At 34.5% G+C, this 17,578-nt stretch overlaps 3 protein-coding genes and 1 long non-coding RNA gene across 5 annotated transcripts; 1 reads left to right on the top strand and 3 right to left on the bottom strand.

Moving 5' to 3' along the window:
* Positions 1 to 4,150: 4,150 nt before the first annotated feature.
* On the bottom strand, positions 4,151 to 5,011 carry LOC145959355 (uncharacterized). The gene is made up of 3 exons (XR_014434999.1): positions 4,754 to 5,011; positions 4,394 to 4,672; positions 4,151 to 4,301 (listed from the first exon to the last, which is right to left on the bottom strand). It is a non-coding gene; the product is annotated as an uncharacterized LOC145959355 (long non-coding RNA).
* A 1,376-nt stretch (positions 5,012 to 6,387) lies between these two features.
* LOC145976674 (uncharacterized) lies at positions 6,388 to 8,280 on the top strand. The gene is made up of 5 exons (XM_083107959.1): positions 6,388 to 6,761; positions 6,922 to 6,972; positions 7,044 to 7,178; positions 7,262 to 7,478; positions 7,559 to 8,280. The coding sequence occupies exons 1-5, from the start codon at positions 6,652 to 6,654 to the stop codon at positions 8,174 to 8,176; spliced, it is 1,131 nt and encodes a 376-aa protein (XP_082964085.1). The 5' UTR covers positions 6,388 to 6,651; the 3' UTR covers positions 8,177 to 8,280.
* Positions 8,275 to 9,865, bottom strand: LOC145976677 (uncharacterized). Of its 2 annotated transcripts, none has more exons than XM_083107974.1 (3): positions 9,649 to 9,865; positions 9,051 to 9,202; positions 8,275 to 8,969 (listed from the first exon to the last, which is right to left on the bottom strand). In XM_083107974.1, the coding sequence occupies exons 1-3, from the start codon at positions 9,838 to 9,840 to the stop codon at positions 8,702 to 8,704; spliced, it is 612 nt and encodes a 203-aa protein (XP_082964100.1). In that variant the 5' UTR covers positions 9,841 to 9,865; the 3' UTR covers positions 8,275 to 8,701. The 2 variants fall into 2 exon arrangements, with proteins under 2 accessions (XP_082964100.1, XP_082964107.1); XM_083107981.1 differs by lacking the exon at positions 9,649 to 9,865 and adding an exon at positions 9,484 to 9,642.
* Positions 9,866 to 10,720: 855 nt separating this feature from the next.
* Positions 10,721 to 17,529, bottom strand: LOC145976658 (uncharacterized). Its single transcript, XM_083107917.1, has one exon. The coding sequence runs from the start codon at positions 17,527 to 17,529 to the stop codon at positions 15,634 to 15,636; it is 1,896 nt and encodes a 631-aa protein (XP_082964043.1). The 3' UTR covers positions 10,721 to 15,633.
* Between the last annotated feature and the right edge of the window lie 49 nt (positions 17,530 to 17,578).

Below are 17,578 nucleotides of genomic sequence, written 5' to 3'. Positions count from 1 at the left end.
CTGTCTCTATTCTTAAAAGTTTTCTTAAAGGCCTTTTTGTTCCTTCTATAACAATATACAATACTAACTTTGAGTATTCCAACCTAATCCTAGTGTCTATTGTATAAATTTATTTTCTGGCATCTTTCCATAGTCTCATATTCGTTCCACTCCCAGATCTCTGCTCCATACATTAAAATATTCTTTACTAAGTGATCAAACATCTAGAATCTTTTCCTAAATCTCCTGCGAATTTTCTTTGCCCTATTCCCTATACTTGCTTCATGGCAAACAACTGCTTTAACTTTCTTTAATATGTCAAAGTCAATGGTAAATGACCTCGGTCGAACAGTAAGATCCAACAGGTAAACGACCGTTTAGGGTCGCTATTATCTTATTGCTTTATTTTGATGTCCATTTTCAGCAAAAGAATCTAATCTCTTTTACATGGGACGGAATCAAGTGTCATCTGTAGATTGGAAAATGAGAGCGGCTTAATAATAAAAAGTTTCAATTACTTCAATCATTAATTATTAATCGATTTGAAAACTTTTTTGTGACTACTTGATTAATCAATAATTAGAATTAAAAAATTTTAATTTTAATACTTAGTGAATCATTAATCAGATCTAAAAACTTTTCAATTACTTTATCACTCGGTAATCAGGATCAAATGTTGATTATTTATTAATAGATTAATAGATTTAGAAAATTAATAATCAGCCTAAAGCCACAATTACATACAAAAAAGAATAGATATAATAACATAAAAAAATTATAAATATAAAAAATAGATTAATAAAGTAAATTTAGATACTTTTTTCTTTGATTATTGGTTAATCGAGCAATCGAAAAACTTTTCACTTTGATTACTGATTAATCAATTAATCGAAAAATATTTTTTTCTGACAAATGATTAATTAAATAATATTATAATTTATTTTTAATTTTTCTGCCAAGAACTGCTGTACATTACGTGATGATCGAAGGAGATTGTCGAAAAAACAATTGTTGCTTGTGGGTTTTCTCTTTTTTAACTAATTAGTTTCGTTTCTTCATCATGACAAATAGCATAAAATCATATCATGTTGCATAAAAATTTAATTCTTTGATCAAAAAAGAAGTACCAAGCGAACATTCAAAACAGTAGCGTAAAACGATTCTTCTGATCATTAACCTATATTTTGGGCCTCTCTCTCTCTCTCTCTCTCTCTCTCTCTCTCTCTCGTTCTTTGTTCGGTCCTAATACGCTTTCGAAATGATCTGTCCTCCAGATCTGAACGTAAAATCAATAGAATTTTCGTTATGAGTAAAATCAATAGAAGTTTCCTTCTAAATCTGAAAGATTTATTTTAAATTTGCACCCTTAATTAGTGTAACAAAATTTCTATTTACAAAAAGAATTTTTTTCAATTCCTTACATGTACGAAATAGATACAATAGATTTTGTCTACATGCCGTAAGCGGAATTCCCGAAGATTACACCCTGTTTTCCTATCACATGTGTGGAGAATCTCTAAAGTTTAACTTATAAAACATTTCATCATTATGTATTTCAATCTTTTTAATTTTCAATTTTGCTAATTAACTTAATAGAAATTTCATATAAAAGTTTTATTATTATTTAGAAAAAAATAAATATTTCAAGCAAGTTCAATGTATATATGACAAAAACTTTGGTTCAATGTAGTCATATAAATTCATAAAACAATTGTGTATGTGTGTTAATCTGAAAATATTAATATTGTCTATTAAAAAATAACATATTATTTCAAAGCAACAAGAAAATAAGTCCATTGGCCTTGCTCGCACTTTCCATCTCTCTCTCTCTCTCTCTCTCTCTCTCTCTCTCTCTCTCTCTCTCTCTCTCTCTCTCTCTCTCTATATATATATATATATATATATATATATATATATATATATATATATCCCCTCCCTCTCTCCCTCCCTCTCTCCCTCTCTCTCTCTAACGTTCAAATATATATTTAATAAAATTTTAATGCAGAAATTTTTAGGCAATGCAAACAATATCGACTCTAATGATCAATCAAATCTAATGAGGATAACTTACAGTTCGACATGACGCGACAAAATAAGATTTAAAAAATTGATGAAAAGAACTAGATTCATTAATTAAAATAACATATAATTAATTTTATCAATTAATAGAATAAATAGAATTTAATGTTAATTAATAAAAATTAATATTAATATAATTTTTAGAAAAAAAGGACAACGACTCCTCTGTTCTTATTATTTACATACAAGCAACAGTTGAAAATACGTTGGATGTATTTTTGGAAAATACTTTCTAAGTAATCACTCTTTCTATATATTTTACTTCTATATATTACTTTTGAGATTTATAACTCATAATTCTATGACTTCATTTTTCAATATTATTTGAATTGAAAACCATTACAGAGCTGTCAGATCTATCTTATCTACTTAGTGAACTAAATGAAATATCATGCAATCGAATCACAGTTTTCAAGAAGTTTTATAAACTTTCGGCACCTAAAAGTTTAACCAACAGATAGTAATTTTAAATTTATATTCTTTCTTTTTTTCACTTTCTTTCTTTTAAAAATTTTTGTATTTTTGTATTTTTGTATTTTTTTAATTTTTGTTTTTATTTATACTTTTTATACTTTTATTTATACTCTTCGATTTTAATATACATAAATATAGTCTTAATTTTAAACCAAAAATAAAATATCTACTATGAACAGAAAACCTCTCTATTTCTCTTCCCCTCTCCTCTTTTTCTATCTCTTACCCCTCTTTTCTTTTCTTCTCTCTCTTTCTCCTTCCTCTCCTACTTTCTAAGTGCTGCAGGAGTCTGCATTGAGATCTTTGTTATTTATTATATATATAATTGATATAATCAAAATTTGTCTAAAAAAATATAGTACAAAAATGTGTGCAGAGAGATAATACATAAAGATTAACTGCGGAATTGCAGATAAAAATTAATATGGCATTTATATAGTAGAAGAATGTGAATATAAATGGATGAATATAAATAAGTTAAAAATAAATACAGGAAAAATGAAATATGTGATAGTTAGGAGTATAAGAAAAGAACTGAGGAAATATTACGTTGAAATGTTTGAATGAAACTGAAATATAACGGGTAGAGAAATAATGAAATATTTAAGCATAATTGTGGATGACAGATTTCGATTTAAAAACCACTGTAATTAGATGTTTAAAATAATATTAAATAGAGTAATATTACTTATAAAATCACTTATAAAAAGAATCTTTTGAATTCTATTAACAGAAGATTTAAATTTTTGTTTACAATAATCTTTACAAAATTTTAGATTATAATTTCTTGATTCTTAAGTATATATTAATAAATGACGTACAGATATTTGCATTATAATTTTTTCGAAATAACTTGAATATACAAGCAAAAATATATCTTTTTAATATTTTTAATTATAATCTGAAAAATATAAGAAACTCAAGAATATTCTACATATATGTTCAAGATATTTTTCGAATTCTTTCTATTTATAGAAGATTTAAATGTTTGTTTGGAATAATTTTTTCAAAATTTTTGATTATATAATTTCTTAATTTTTAAAGATTATGAATTAATAAGTTATAGACAAATATTTTGTTTTACATTATAAATTTTTCTAGCTAACATAATTGAAGAAACAAAAATACTGTTTTTATTGTAACCCAAAAAATAAATAAATATCTCAAACATGTGTTTTATACATAAATGTATATCAAAACAAACAATATTTTATTAATTACATTTAAACAAAATATTCATCAGCCAACATTTCTATTAACAATGCTATAACGGTTTGTATTTCATTTGATTTATGATCGGCCTAACTTACGAGATACGTAGCGCAAGATCCATAAAATTTATAGCATTGTATAATATTTTCTTTGCGCATGACGGGAACTGGGAATTACGTATTGATGTGGAAATTGTTGTGGGAATTTAAGTCAATTCATATATTCAAAATATATTTTATTTGTCATAATATACATTAACATTGTATTCTTTTAATCTTACTATGTCGCATATTGCAATATCTTCTTAAAAAATAATCAAAAAATCACATTAGCATAATTTTTTAATATATTTACATTATAAATTTTGTACATTTTATATATATTTTATATTTTATTTACACGCTGATTTAAAAGTATTTTGCGAATAGCAGTGATATCTTTTGGATATTCTTCTGCTAATCTTTTATTTGGTATGTAATGAGTTCCTTTGAATTTATAAAAGTATCGTCCTATTTCAACATTATTGATCCATCTTGGTCCACATAACGATAAAGTATCTAAAATAAAAAATGTATTTAGTAATTGTACAGATCAGAAAAATTATATAACGTATATAATTTATACTTTATTACTAATATTTTATATATACCTTGTGGTACATAACATAATATATTATCTTCTGCAAGGATTATGTAATGTGGTTGTAATGTTATTTCCAGAGTGTTCTTTTTCCAAGTTTGGCATCTGCATATACAGATGTGTTGAATTTTACAGCATTCGCTGAGATGTGGGACTAATGTATTTAATGTTTCATTTATAAACGTGACTTTACAGTTATAATGTCACCCAATAATTACACCAATGTGAAAATTATGTTGTCCAATCATCGATAAATATGATTTTCTTGAACGCCTTATTATCATGCCAACTGCAAATTTAATTGTTTTTTATCGCTTATTTTCGGTTGTATAATTATGTGAGGTGCAAGTGGCTGGATGGGGAATCGAACCCGTTTTTCGCTTTCCGGGCAACTGCTCTAGACCACTGAGCTATCCAGACCTCACATCTAATGCTGCTTTTTAACACAGTGATATGCGACTCCAGAGCAATGTTGGTATCTTGCTCGATGGATGCAATGCTGATTGCCATGGAGGATCCTTGAAAAGGTCGCTCGCTGACCAAATAAGTGCCGGTGGAGGTATTCACGTGCACTGCATGCTGGCTTCGACTGGCCTTCCGTAAGAAACGGCACTGACAATCCCATAAAGTGATCACATCCCTCAAGAACCCTCTAGTAAATAACAATACCCAGGTAGCAAGATGACATCTAAAGACGTCTTATTAATGACATACTATGATATACGTAATTAAAACGTTATTAAGATGTCATTTGACATCATTCTGTTATCTGGGTATCCTCATTGTGCCAATAACAGTGGCAGATTTACCCTAAATAGGTTAATAGTGGCAAGCCTCCAACTTTTTCCAAATTTTTCATATAAACAAATTATCGAAATCATTTATTTTGAAAAATCTTTTCAAAATCTTGCATTTTTTTTAATTTCGAGTTTTAATAAATTATACACAATTTTTATTACTGTAAATCTCTATTTATTTAAACGTATTTGAAACAAAAAATTTTTTTGCATTATTTATTCCATGAGTATCCGAACGAAAAAGTTATGAGATGCGTAAAATACGTATGTATAATTTTATATTTTAATATATAATATTTTCTTTTACCATCTTATTAACCTAATATTGACTTTGAAATTTTCAAACTAAACTCAATGTCTTTATAAAAATATTAAAATATTTATTATGCATAACTTTAATATATTTTTATTACAAATTAAACATAACATATTTTTATTGCAAATTATATATTATATATTAATATAAACTATCACTTAAATTGATCTAGAAACGTTCAGTCACATATTTATGATGCCATGCAATTATTATACCATCTTGATTTCTATTTTCTGCATTTTGTGGGCGATACTCTCTCCATGAATGTGTTACGATCATTCCAACTTCAAATTTAATTTTTGTTTCCCTCTTTTTTAAGTGTTTTCCTATTATATTGTCAAATTTAATCTTAATAAAAATAAAGAATTAATAGCAAATTTCAAACAAAACTTGTTAAATGATTTTTAAAATAATAACAAATTATAAATATAATTATAATTAATATATAATTAATTATAATTATATTTATAATTAATATACATATAATGAATATATTATAATTAATATATTCATATATAATATTGATTGTATGTGTGAATACAAATTATATATGTATTAATAAAATTAATATAATTAATTAATAACCCAGACAGCACAAAAAGGCCAAAAGATGTCTTTTGGACATGTGTGCTGTCTGGGAAAATAATTAATAAAATAATACTAATAAAAATAATATATTAATTAATATATTAAAATACATTATACGATATAATAAGCTCCTCTATTGCTGGGTAATAATATATCTGTATTTTTTGTATTATAGCATTTGCATTACCGATATTTTTGCACATAGCTTGGAACAGAACCACAATTTGTAGACATAACGTGTTACCCATTAAGTTTCATAGAAATAACTATGTAGTTCAATGTCTATGTTTTATAGAGGCGCTGAATACGAGTTCCAAGTTCCAATGTCGTTCTGTTTACAATTCAGCGAGTTGTAGAAAAATTTTATGAAAAATATTTAATAGTTTAGTGATATTTTTGTGGAGGTGGTGAAGATTCTTTTAAAAAAATAAATAATAACTCGTAGAAATTATTTATTAAATATCAGTTCTATTTCCTACTGCATAAAACAACTTCCTTACACTTTTATATAATTTTCTTGATGTATCGATATTTGAGAAAATACTGAAAATTATTAGAATTATCATCATGACTACACCAATATTAACGAAGAAGCAGCAAAGACAGAGCTTATCGGCTAAGAAAGGACCCATCAAGGGTTTACGGAATATCTTGGCGCAGCCTACTGAGAATTACTGGTATGCTATTACTTGATGCGTCAAATTTGGAAGCTTGAAATATATAGATTCTAATGATTCATGATAAGAATATTAATAATAATGTTTTATATTTAATATTTAAACATTAATATTTTTCTAAGGTTTATTACAATCATATTTATTTTTGATTCTTTATTAGGCCAACTGTAAACATAGATCAGTATCCAACACTAGTAACTCTTATGGATAAGTAAGTATAATTTAAAAATACGAATACTATCTTAAGAGAAATCTTTTTTAATGCTAAAACTTATTTTTCAGATTATTGCCCTTGATAAAGCAGCCAAAATATAAAATTCCTGGATTTATGCTTAAAGATATACCAAAAGAAAAACGTAAATTGGTAAAGGAAGAAGCTTTAGAAAAAGAAGCCACCAAGTTTGATAAGAATATATTGTAAATACTTTTTGTGATAGTAGAAACAACCATGACTTAAAAAATTAAACAAGATTGAATTAATTTATATTTTTAAATTTCAGAAAGTCTGTGATCTTGGGTATTAATGCAGTCACTCGAGCTTTAGAGAAGGACAATGTATGCTGTGTTTTATTAGATGCCAATGTTGAACCACGTCTCATGATAAAACATATTATTGTCATGGCTCAGAATAAGAAAATACCTGTTCTTTTATTACCTGTATTAAAAACAGTCACATTGCAACAGATTGGATTTGCCACAGCAGCTTTTGCTTTGAAGGTAAAAAATTAGTATAGTTTTTTATCTTTACAAGAATGTATATCTCGAAACAGATTCTTAGAAATTATGTATGTGTGCAGGACAACGTAACACAATCTTCGGACAATGCGTTCCATGCATTATACAAATTGGTAGCAGAAATTTTTAATAATTTTAAACCACCAAAATGTTCTCTTCAACTTTTTAAGCCCAATGAAAATGAGGATTCTGAGGAAAGTGTAATGTGTAAAGCAGGAAATACAAACACGAATTGTGACCCAATTACATTAGAGAAACCTGTTACTATATTCACAGATGTATATAAACACAGATCTTCCCGAAAAGAAAGAGCTTTTATACCTCCAACTATTAACAAAAGTCCTCAAATCTCTCAAACACGATCAGATGAATTTATAGCTTTAAGCAATGATCCTGATTCCGCTGATGATGAAAATGTTATAAAGACATTGAAAAATACAAGATATATAAATATCCGCAAAGAAGAGAGTGACTCTGAGACTACAGAAGAGAATAGTGGACAATCTTTAAATGAATTAAAATTAATTGATGATAGTATAAATTCATCGAAACATGTGAAAAAATCGATGTCAAAAAAGCGCAAAAATGATGTTGCTTACATACCATTAAAAATAAAACGTGTACGAGGAAACGATCATCGAGAAAAAGCGACTAAATTTACTAAGAAGAAAAAGAAGTAATAATAAATTGTTCTTTTATGTTGAAGTTTTAAAGACTTTTAAATTAATATTTCCTATATGTTTAACAATGTGAAAGAGAAATGAATAAAAGGATGGTAAACAAATATATAATAAATGTATTTACATTATTTAGATTATATAAATATTTATATTACATTATATACAAATATGGATATTATTTCTCGCACTAACAAATACTAAATTATTAATTATTTGTTATTACTAAATAATAAATAGAACTAAAATTATTTGTCATTATTATTAATAAAAAACAGTAATAAAAATAGTTTTATGTAATATTGGATTAGGAGGGTATAATATATAATTCTATCTGTTTTGCATCAAAATGTAGATTTAAGGCAGTCTTTTGTATATTAATTTTAATGGTAACAAGTATAGACATGTTCATTGTTATTTTTAATCTTGTCAATATCTTGTGTGATACTTTGAAAAACTTTTTAAAGATGAAATTAATTTTTATCAATTTTATTATAAAACAAAGTGTTCTAAGAGCAAATAATGTTATCATACAGGTAAACTTGACTTTACCGATGATCTAAACATTCTTGTAAAAAACATGAGACCAGTTGTACCTCCTGGTATATGACTTATTAGAAAAGATAACATCGCTATCAACTGCAGAACAGCACACAATATGGTCAAAGGAGTCGATTGTAAATGCAGAGCAAAGTAAAGTGTGCCTGTTAATGTCGCAAAGTACGATACTGTAAAACATCGCTTGTCAGCTGTGAATAATGACTTCATGTAACTTGATCCCCATAGAAAACAGAAACTGTAAAAGATCTTTCGTTAGAAATATCCTTTTTACAATTTATGTATACGATACTTTTAAATATACTCTATATACACATACCTCATTAGAAAGAAGATGCTGCCTAAAGAATAAAGCAGAGCGAATTTTCTCGCTTTAAGCAACAACACAGGAATATAAATCGCCGATAGACAGAAGCATAATAGCCCCAGAAGAAAACACACAGCAAAGGATATGAGTCTTTGCGTCCTCGTCTGTTGAAATATATTTCGTATAAAAACAAAACATTTATTATTGTTTATATCGACTTTAATTAACTCAAAAATATGATAGACAGTAAGTTGTTTAACCATATCAATTTTTAACAGTGGAATTTTTAACAGTGGACGATTTCTGACAAATAAATAATAATAAAGCATAATAAAGTTAAAATAAAATTTATATATTATTAAGCATATACTTCTTTAAATTATTAATAAAAAAATTGTTAATAAAGGTGAAATGAAAATTCCACCTTGTGACGTTTTCCACATACTTGAAACAATAGACCAAAAATTTTGGAAAAATTGTAGTATATATATTTTATAGGCAAATCTCTCGGATGACATGAAGTCATCTCGTGTTTATTCATTAAAAAGAAATCCTCTTCGGTTAACATCAATGTGATTATCCGAGGTTACGAGAAAAATATATGCACTACCATGGCAGGACAACATTCTCTTTGCGATCTTTGAATCCATCCCGTGTCCTCCCTCGTTTCTTCAGCATCATTGCCGAACCATTTGCGAAAGTTCGCTTTCGGCAACGCTACAGAGGGAATAGCGATCTTGTACTGCTTCTCATTCTTATTGTTCAGGAGATACTCGTTCAACTCCTTGTTGAGATCGGCCATTTTGACATTTTGTCGCGCATGTGTATCGTAATCACTGTCATCTATCAATTATAACTCCACGAGATATCGTCTTTATCGACGACAAGCAACGATCGCTTCATCTGTAGGTTCGTCCTTGCACTTGTACGACACGAAAGAGCGTCGAGTTCAGTTAAAAAATACAAGAATGTGCGTGTTTTTACTAACAAAGAGTTTCCCACAAGTTTTTACACATTACAGCGGTCAGATAAATATCTCGACAGAAATGTAAGTATCTTGAGTTTGCGAATATAAAAAAAATTCTAATTTAATTAACGATTTGACAAAAAAAAAGAGGAAATTTCAACTCTCTTCTTCATCGCGCCTATTGCGTTATTTTATATACACATTTCCAATGTAATGCAAACGATGCGATTGTATATGTTACATACAGGGTTTTTTGTACCATTTTAAAATTACATAAATTGTCTACATAAATTGTCTACACAGATCTGTTTTACGTAAGCATGTAAACTATGTAAAAAATTATGAATTAAATGTCAGGATGCGAAAAGACAGTAATTATTATAAAATTAATATAGCGTTAATATGTAATATATATACAATATACTAATGTTATATATATATATATATATATATATATATATATCCAGCAAACGCCAAATAACATTTATATAATTGTTAGTTGTAATTTCCACTCAACAATATAACTGTTATGTAACAGTTACATAACATGTAACAGTTATATTGTTGAGTTGGAAATTACAACCAACAATTATATAAATGTTACTTGGTGTTTGTATGGTGTATATATATATATATATTTTTTTTTTTTGCATAATTTTTTCGCCTTATGCGAATTGTGCGCGCGCGCGCAAACGCGCAAATGAAATTGCAACGGTGGGTTTTCAAACTTACATTTATTTAAACAAATCAACATTGACCTCATATTTACGGATTGTATACTGTATTTGTGTTGCACAAGAGGATGCGCCTTTTTCTATATACGCGAGATCTACGTATCCCGCAACGCGTCGTATCGCTTGACAGATCATTATTACAGTCGGTGTGACAGAGGGTTTGCAGGGGAAAAAGACTCCGGGACAGGGGCGGTTGAAGGGGCGTAGGTTGAGAGGGCGGGAGGGAGGGGAAGGGGAGAGGTATCGGACTGAGTATCTGATAGAATACTTAACGTGACTAGAAGAGCCGAGCTAGAAACGAGTCTCACGTTATCACAATGTAATATTTGAGTAATTAATTATAGCGTATACTTACAATACAATCGTAATAAATATAATGATAATAATATGTAATAATAATAATGATGATAATAGTATCGTTCGCGTCGAAGAAGAAGTGGAATTAGTACTAATAAGCGCAAAACGTAACAACAGTTTCGGAAACTCAAGACAACAAATTCGATTATTTACGCATTATTCGCAATACAATGTATAATACATGCTCTACGAAACCGCTCCTATGATTCGTCTTTATAGGTTTCCTTGTTTGTGTGTGTCCTTTATACCGCTAAAATATTTTACATACGTACTGCTCATGACGAACGGCCGCATGAATGTCTCTTGATTATACGATACACAGGATGAGAGATTGCTAATTATTCAACACGAAGGTCCCTTAAACTTATTCACTTGCCGCGGAAACGGAAATTCATCACTCCTGGATTAGAATGCTTATCGATTGTGTGATATTGATTACTTAATCGCGAAACTCCGTATATAAGCTTAAGGAAAATATAAACGAGCGTACACAAGGGTCAACAGGGTGGCTGTCCGATTAATTATTTAATTCGTTCTATCGCTTTTTTTTTCGACAGTAACAAATATTCTATCCTCGTTTAATTCTTCGTTTTGTCCTAGACCGCTTCGCGGGACCGCAAAAAGGAGGCTGTGTTTGAAAAATAGAATCCTCGATAGAAAATATCGTGTGATTGCGTGGATACAAAAGTCGCAATTTAATCAATCGAATCCTTTATTATCCCCCTCTCTATTGCTTACTGTCGGAACAAGAAAAACAAATATTTGTAAAATCTCTCTCTCTCTCTCTCGCTCTCTCTTTCTCTCTTATTCGCTCCATTTTCTTTATGTATACACGGATTTACGCAACTAAGCGCGTAAGGTATATGCGAGTATGCGTGCGCTTGTGTGTACCCATTCTCTCTCTCCCTTTCTTTCGTGTTCTCACACACACACATACATACACCCACTCTTTCTCTCTCTCTCTCTCTCTCTCTCCCTCCCTTTCTCTCTATACGTATATAAGTGTGTCGTCTCTTCGTGGACATAAATTCGTGTACTTTTAACTATATACTTTGGCTTGTCCCCATGTACGTCATTGCATACTTCTGTTTCCCGCTTTAACGCTAATGGCAGCACGGATACACAATTTTGTTTTTATACTGTAAGCGTCCTCGCACACAAGACGTGAACTCTAGAGAGTCATCTCGCAATTTTTATACCATTTGAACGACAGTCACACGAGTATCACTCCATCTGATGATGCCCAAAAGTCATCCGGGCCCTTGAACGATGGTGCATCGAACGCTTCTTCGGATGCAGTCTCGCGCGCGCGTTTATTATTTTTTTACGCTATATATAATATTATACAATGGTACGCGCGCGCCGTAATAAACTGCTATGTGTACGTACGTACTACAAGGGAGAAAACTATATTTTTATGTATGTATATATGTATATAAATATATACATACGGTACAATACCAGTCAAAAATATTCCATCACTTATGGAAACAGAAAAGGTTACTTTCGTGAATACAAAAACAGAAATATTATCAAATTATATTTTATGTTTTACTATTATTTTGCGCTTAAATAATTTTATAAACACGAGAAAAACATCAGTTAAAGAAAAAAATATTCATTTACCTGCGTCTTCTATATTTTTTGCAGGGAGCGATGCAATACTTTTGACAGATGCTGTATATGCATATGTAATTCTCGTAGAGAAATGGCTATGTAGCGCATAATGCATGTGTGTAATGTATGTGTGTGTATGTAATAATAATTCTCGCTGATCCGTGAGCGGGAATCTTTGCGCGTTCGTTCGAATGCATCGCGTTTCCTCTTTCGCTTTTAACAATTCCCTTCCTCCCTGTGCGTCCTCTCTCTACAAAATTCCAATTTCCCGCGTCGGATTGGATAAATATCGCGAGATATCGTCGTTATCCAGCAAATACTAAATAACAATTATATAACTGTTAGTTATAATTTTTCACTCAACAATATAACTGTTATACATTATGTAACTGTTACATAACATGTAACAGTTATATTGTTGAGCGGGAAATTACAACTAACAATTATATAAATGTTACTTGGTGTTTGCTAGGTATTATCGTGCTCGGCGCGAGAGAAATCCTTTCCTTCTTCTTCCCCTTTACATTTATTGAGAAAACACGCACATCCAAGTCCGCCGACGATCGTCGCTCAACCATGTGACACTCGAAAGGAAATGCGAACGAAATGCAGATGCAAACGAATGTAACGGCCTCTCTTCTCGCCTCTTCGGATATACTTCACTACGGATACCCAAGTTAACTTCTATCGCTAGTCGTAATATCACTAATCGTTCATCGATCGGTGCTTTGATTATAGAAATCGACGAAAATAGAGGAAAACGAAAGGGAGCTTTTAGAGAAAGAAAGAGAGAGAGAGAGAGAGAGAGAGAGAGAGAGAGAGAAGAAAAATAAAATACTCGAAACTCCGCACACAGACTTATCGGATGAGCGATTTACACCGTAGCGCTAATTAATAACACGGTGTTATCCTAAAAAAGAAAAAAAAACATGCCCTAATTACGTCCTAAGGGTGGCCTAAATTCGCGCGATACGAGATCGGATGTATTGGCCGATAAAAGAAAAAGATAGGGCGTGTTTCAGCCAGGGATAATCGCCAACTGATCAGCTCAAGTGTAATTAACATTCTTCTTAAGTGTTTGTCTCCTCGTTAACGACATACACCTGGCTTAACAGATGGCGCCTAAGCAGAGAAAACAACCTTTACGCAGTGATTACGAGCCGAGTCCTCTCGTTCTCGAAACACACGCGCGATATAGAAAGATCACGAGGGGGAGGCATCAACCTCCGGTGGTGAGGGCAAAGAAACGCGAGCGGCGAGTCGAGAAAAAAGAAAGAAGAAAAGAGGAAGAAAATGGCAACACCGAAAGATGAAGGGAGAAATGACTGAATTGCGCGCAAGCCGATCATCCCTATGGATACCTAATCTGTCGGCTGTCTACCCCACCTTAGTACCCCATTTATTCGCGGTGTTGTCCGCCGACGTCCTTAATTAATATTGCACACACCGGCACACACGGGACACATACATAATTAGAGTACGCGTTCCCAATTTTTCCTCTATTCGCTAGATTGTCGTCCATACGAACAAAATCGATCAGTCGCTCGTTCGACGATCTCTTCTCTGATATCATGTATATAAAGAGAACGGAAAAGAAGGTAAGAACGAATAACAAAGAGAGTCGTAACCTCGTCGAGCTGCGAAATGGGAGAGGCTCTCGATCGAGAGCGAACCCAGCTCGGAATCAGATTTACCCCTGGAACGAGGCAAGTTGATCACTTTGATCGCGATGCGCTCGAAACGCGCATCTCCTTTTTTCCCCTCTTGCTCTCTTCCTCTTGCCTTTTCCTCTTCCTCTTGTTCTTGTACTTCTGTCTTACCTCACCTCTCTTGTATACTTGTTGCTCGCGAACGTTACAAATGTTTTACATTTAATATGTATATGTGTACGCAGCATACATACACCAATTATACTTAGCGTTTCGCGCGCGTCCATCCCGGATCACGCTTGATTTCAATCGGACACATCTATCTCTTTTTAGTCGCTACAGACTCATGTCTTCTCGTTATTATCCCTAGTCGATATTTTAATCGTTAGTATTAAGTACTAATTACGTTAGAGCTATCAATCAACGCGCTACATTGAACCGTCGTTTCGCGCACCGGGCGATGCACCAAATTCTGCTTCTTTCCCCTTCCTCCTCTCCCTGGTTATTTATTGCACCCTAAAGTTTGTAGACGTCTGCCCGGTCGCGAGCACGATCGTACATTTCGTCTTGAGCTGAGAACATTCAGGCGTCGCGCACGAGAGGAGAAATACCTCTCCTCGACGAGTGCGACGAGAAAACTCACATGTATATTATGCTATTTAAATAATAAGTCAGTCCCTTGACCCCTCGACTCCCGTCCGGTTTCTCTAGCTCCTCCTTCTCTCTCGAGAATGATCGTCGATTCGTCGATGTGATTTTTGTTCAGCTTCCTCTCCCTTTCTCTTCGATATTTTCCATTGTCTTCGTGTAGGCCAACGAAGTTTTCAGCGTCCATCGTGCGGACGATCGCGTATTAGAAACTTTTTCTTCTTGCCCTTCGTCGTTTGAGCCCCTCGTTTGTTTTCGCCCTCTGGCCCGCCCTCTCGTCTTTTAGGTGGTTTCGAAGATGCGTACTCTTCGTGAGGCCCTTGCGAGGGAACAGTCAAGCGTATTCCTTTGGACGCCTCCTTTTCCGAATAGCTTCTCTTCGAACGATCCTATCTCGTTCTATTTTAGTTCGATTTTGTTTCTCATTTTTTTTTTATTCGGCAACTTTATAAAACCACGATAATAATATGGATGTATTAGAAAATAATAATTCCTCTCACATAAGCTGTACAACACGATCTCCGTTTACGTGCAATCTCGCACGATGCTGAGCTGCCTTTGATAAGCGTCGATTACGAAATATGGAAACCATCGCCGTCGGCGAAGGTTCCTGGAAGCTACGGTCACACGGTCGTGACGTACTCGCGCATCTCAGGCGATTCGGATCTGAACCAAGGATCATCGTATTTGGATACTTCCTCGCTGCGGGTTCTCGTGGGTGCTTTAGGGCGCTCGCGAGGACGTATGCGCGGTCCCTCCTCGCTCAACGATCTTTTCGTAGCGTCTATGTGCGGTACCTCCAATAGGGCTTTGGACCTAGTCAGCAGGGGCCTCTGCCGTTTAGAGTCCTCGCTAGCGGCGCGCACCATCACCGTCGGTGGCGGTGTAATCTTCGGCGGAGGCCCGGCTTGGGGTAGTCTATCTTCCAGCGGATTGGTAGAGGGGATCGACGTTTTCGCTCTAAACGCACCTTTGCGAACGAGCCGGGGCTTACTGGGTCTGCGTGCCGTTGGTGAGTACTCTGGAGATTGATCCGGCTGCGCGATGCTCTTCCGTTTGCCGATAGGTGTGGCAGGGACCATCGGCGACCAGACTGGTGTCCCTATCTCTTCGGGTGTAGTGACCTTCGGCGGCGTCTTTTCCGGCGACTCGTCCTTCCAGCCACCCTGGTAGAGCGGGAACGGCGCGATCTGATTAAGAATCCGCTGCCGGAATTCCTCGTCGTCGCTCTTGGGCGGCGTCCCTGATTCCGGCGGACAATGTGTGGGCGTAACATTGTGGAAGGGCGACCATTTCTTGTCGTCGATCACCTCAATCGGGATATCGCTCGGCGATTCGTCGTACGGTGTCCACTTGATATCGCTGATGTGCTTTTGCTCGCGCTTTTTCATCCCGATAGTCGGTAACGGCGACGAATCCTCGTAGGGCGCCCACTTGGTGCTCGTGATGCTGATCTCCGGTGAGATCAGGCGCCGCACGACCCTATTCTCCAGCTTGCTCATTTGCCGTGGATCCGGTTCCGGAGACATGCTTCTACGTATGCTGTACTTGGGCCGCTCGCGCAGGCTCTTGCTCTTTGTTTCGTCTTGGCTTCTGTACCACTTGGATGCCTTCTTCTCGGCAGGCAGAGAGACGTGCGGTTTCATCGCCCATCTTGCTCGTAATGGCTTCTTGCTCTCTGCCGGACTGATAATCTTCTCCTTTTCCTTTTCCTTGTCTTTGTCCTTTTCCTTATCCTTGAAACCCCATCTTCTGGAACTCTCGCTTCTCACTTGAGCGGAGCGTTCCAGCTTTGGTCGCTCTCTCGATTTTTCCTTCCTGATGGCTCTCGGATCCTCGCTAACTTGCCTCTTTATCTCCGGTTTCTCCCACAGCACAGCCGACTCGTCGGGCGTCAAAGACTTCGAATAGTACAATTTCTTCTCTTCCTTCTGCACTGGTTTCTCCGGTTCCTCCATCGGCACTTTCTGTTCCACAGGTGACGCCGGTGGCGGAGCCTTTACTTTGGGACAAGTGCATCTGGGCTTCGGATTGGGCATGACATCCGGCACCTGTAACCACTTTGCATCTCTCGCGAATCTCGTATCATCGCTACTGTGCTTTCTTAGGTCGTGCATCGGCATCAGTAGATTCTCCGGTCTGACCGACCATTTGTCCGTTTCCGCACTGTGGTGTTTCCTGAGATCGCCGCGTTGCGTTCCCTCCGGCTTCTTTATCTCCGGGGTCAGGCTGTGACAGCTGCACCTTATCTTTCTAGCGAGATCCAGATCGGTGCTCGAGGTATGAAGCTCCCAGCGAAACTCTGTAGTCTCGCTGGTACGCCTCCTCAGATCCAAGATCGCGTCGTCGGGCGATAGGAAACTGCTGGTGCCCCATCTCACCTCGGTGCTGCGAAACTTCCATAGAAAACCGCGCTCTTGACGACTGGTGACGTCGACCTCCTCGCAGCTGCAGAGCCTCGTCGGCGTCCTCTGCGACTCCAGCGGCGCCGGCTCGATGGCGTCCAGGTCCTCGATCATCCATGAGATCTCCTCGCGCCGTCGTCGGCCGCACGACGGACAAAATAAG

The sequence above is a fragment of the Camponotus vicinus genome, unplaced genomic scaffold (genome assembly GCF_025532165.1).
Source record: "Camponotus vicinus isolate PSW18456_S1 unplaced genomic scaffold, iyCamVici1.0 SCAF_1, whole genome shotgun sequence".
NCBI lineage: Eukaryota > Metazoa > Arthropoda > Insecta > Hymenoptera > Formicidae > Camponotus > Camponotus vicinus.
Note: the sequence above shows the minus strand (reverse complement) of the source record. Positions and strands in the feature narration are given on the sequence as shown.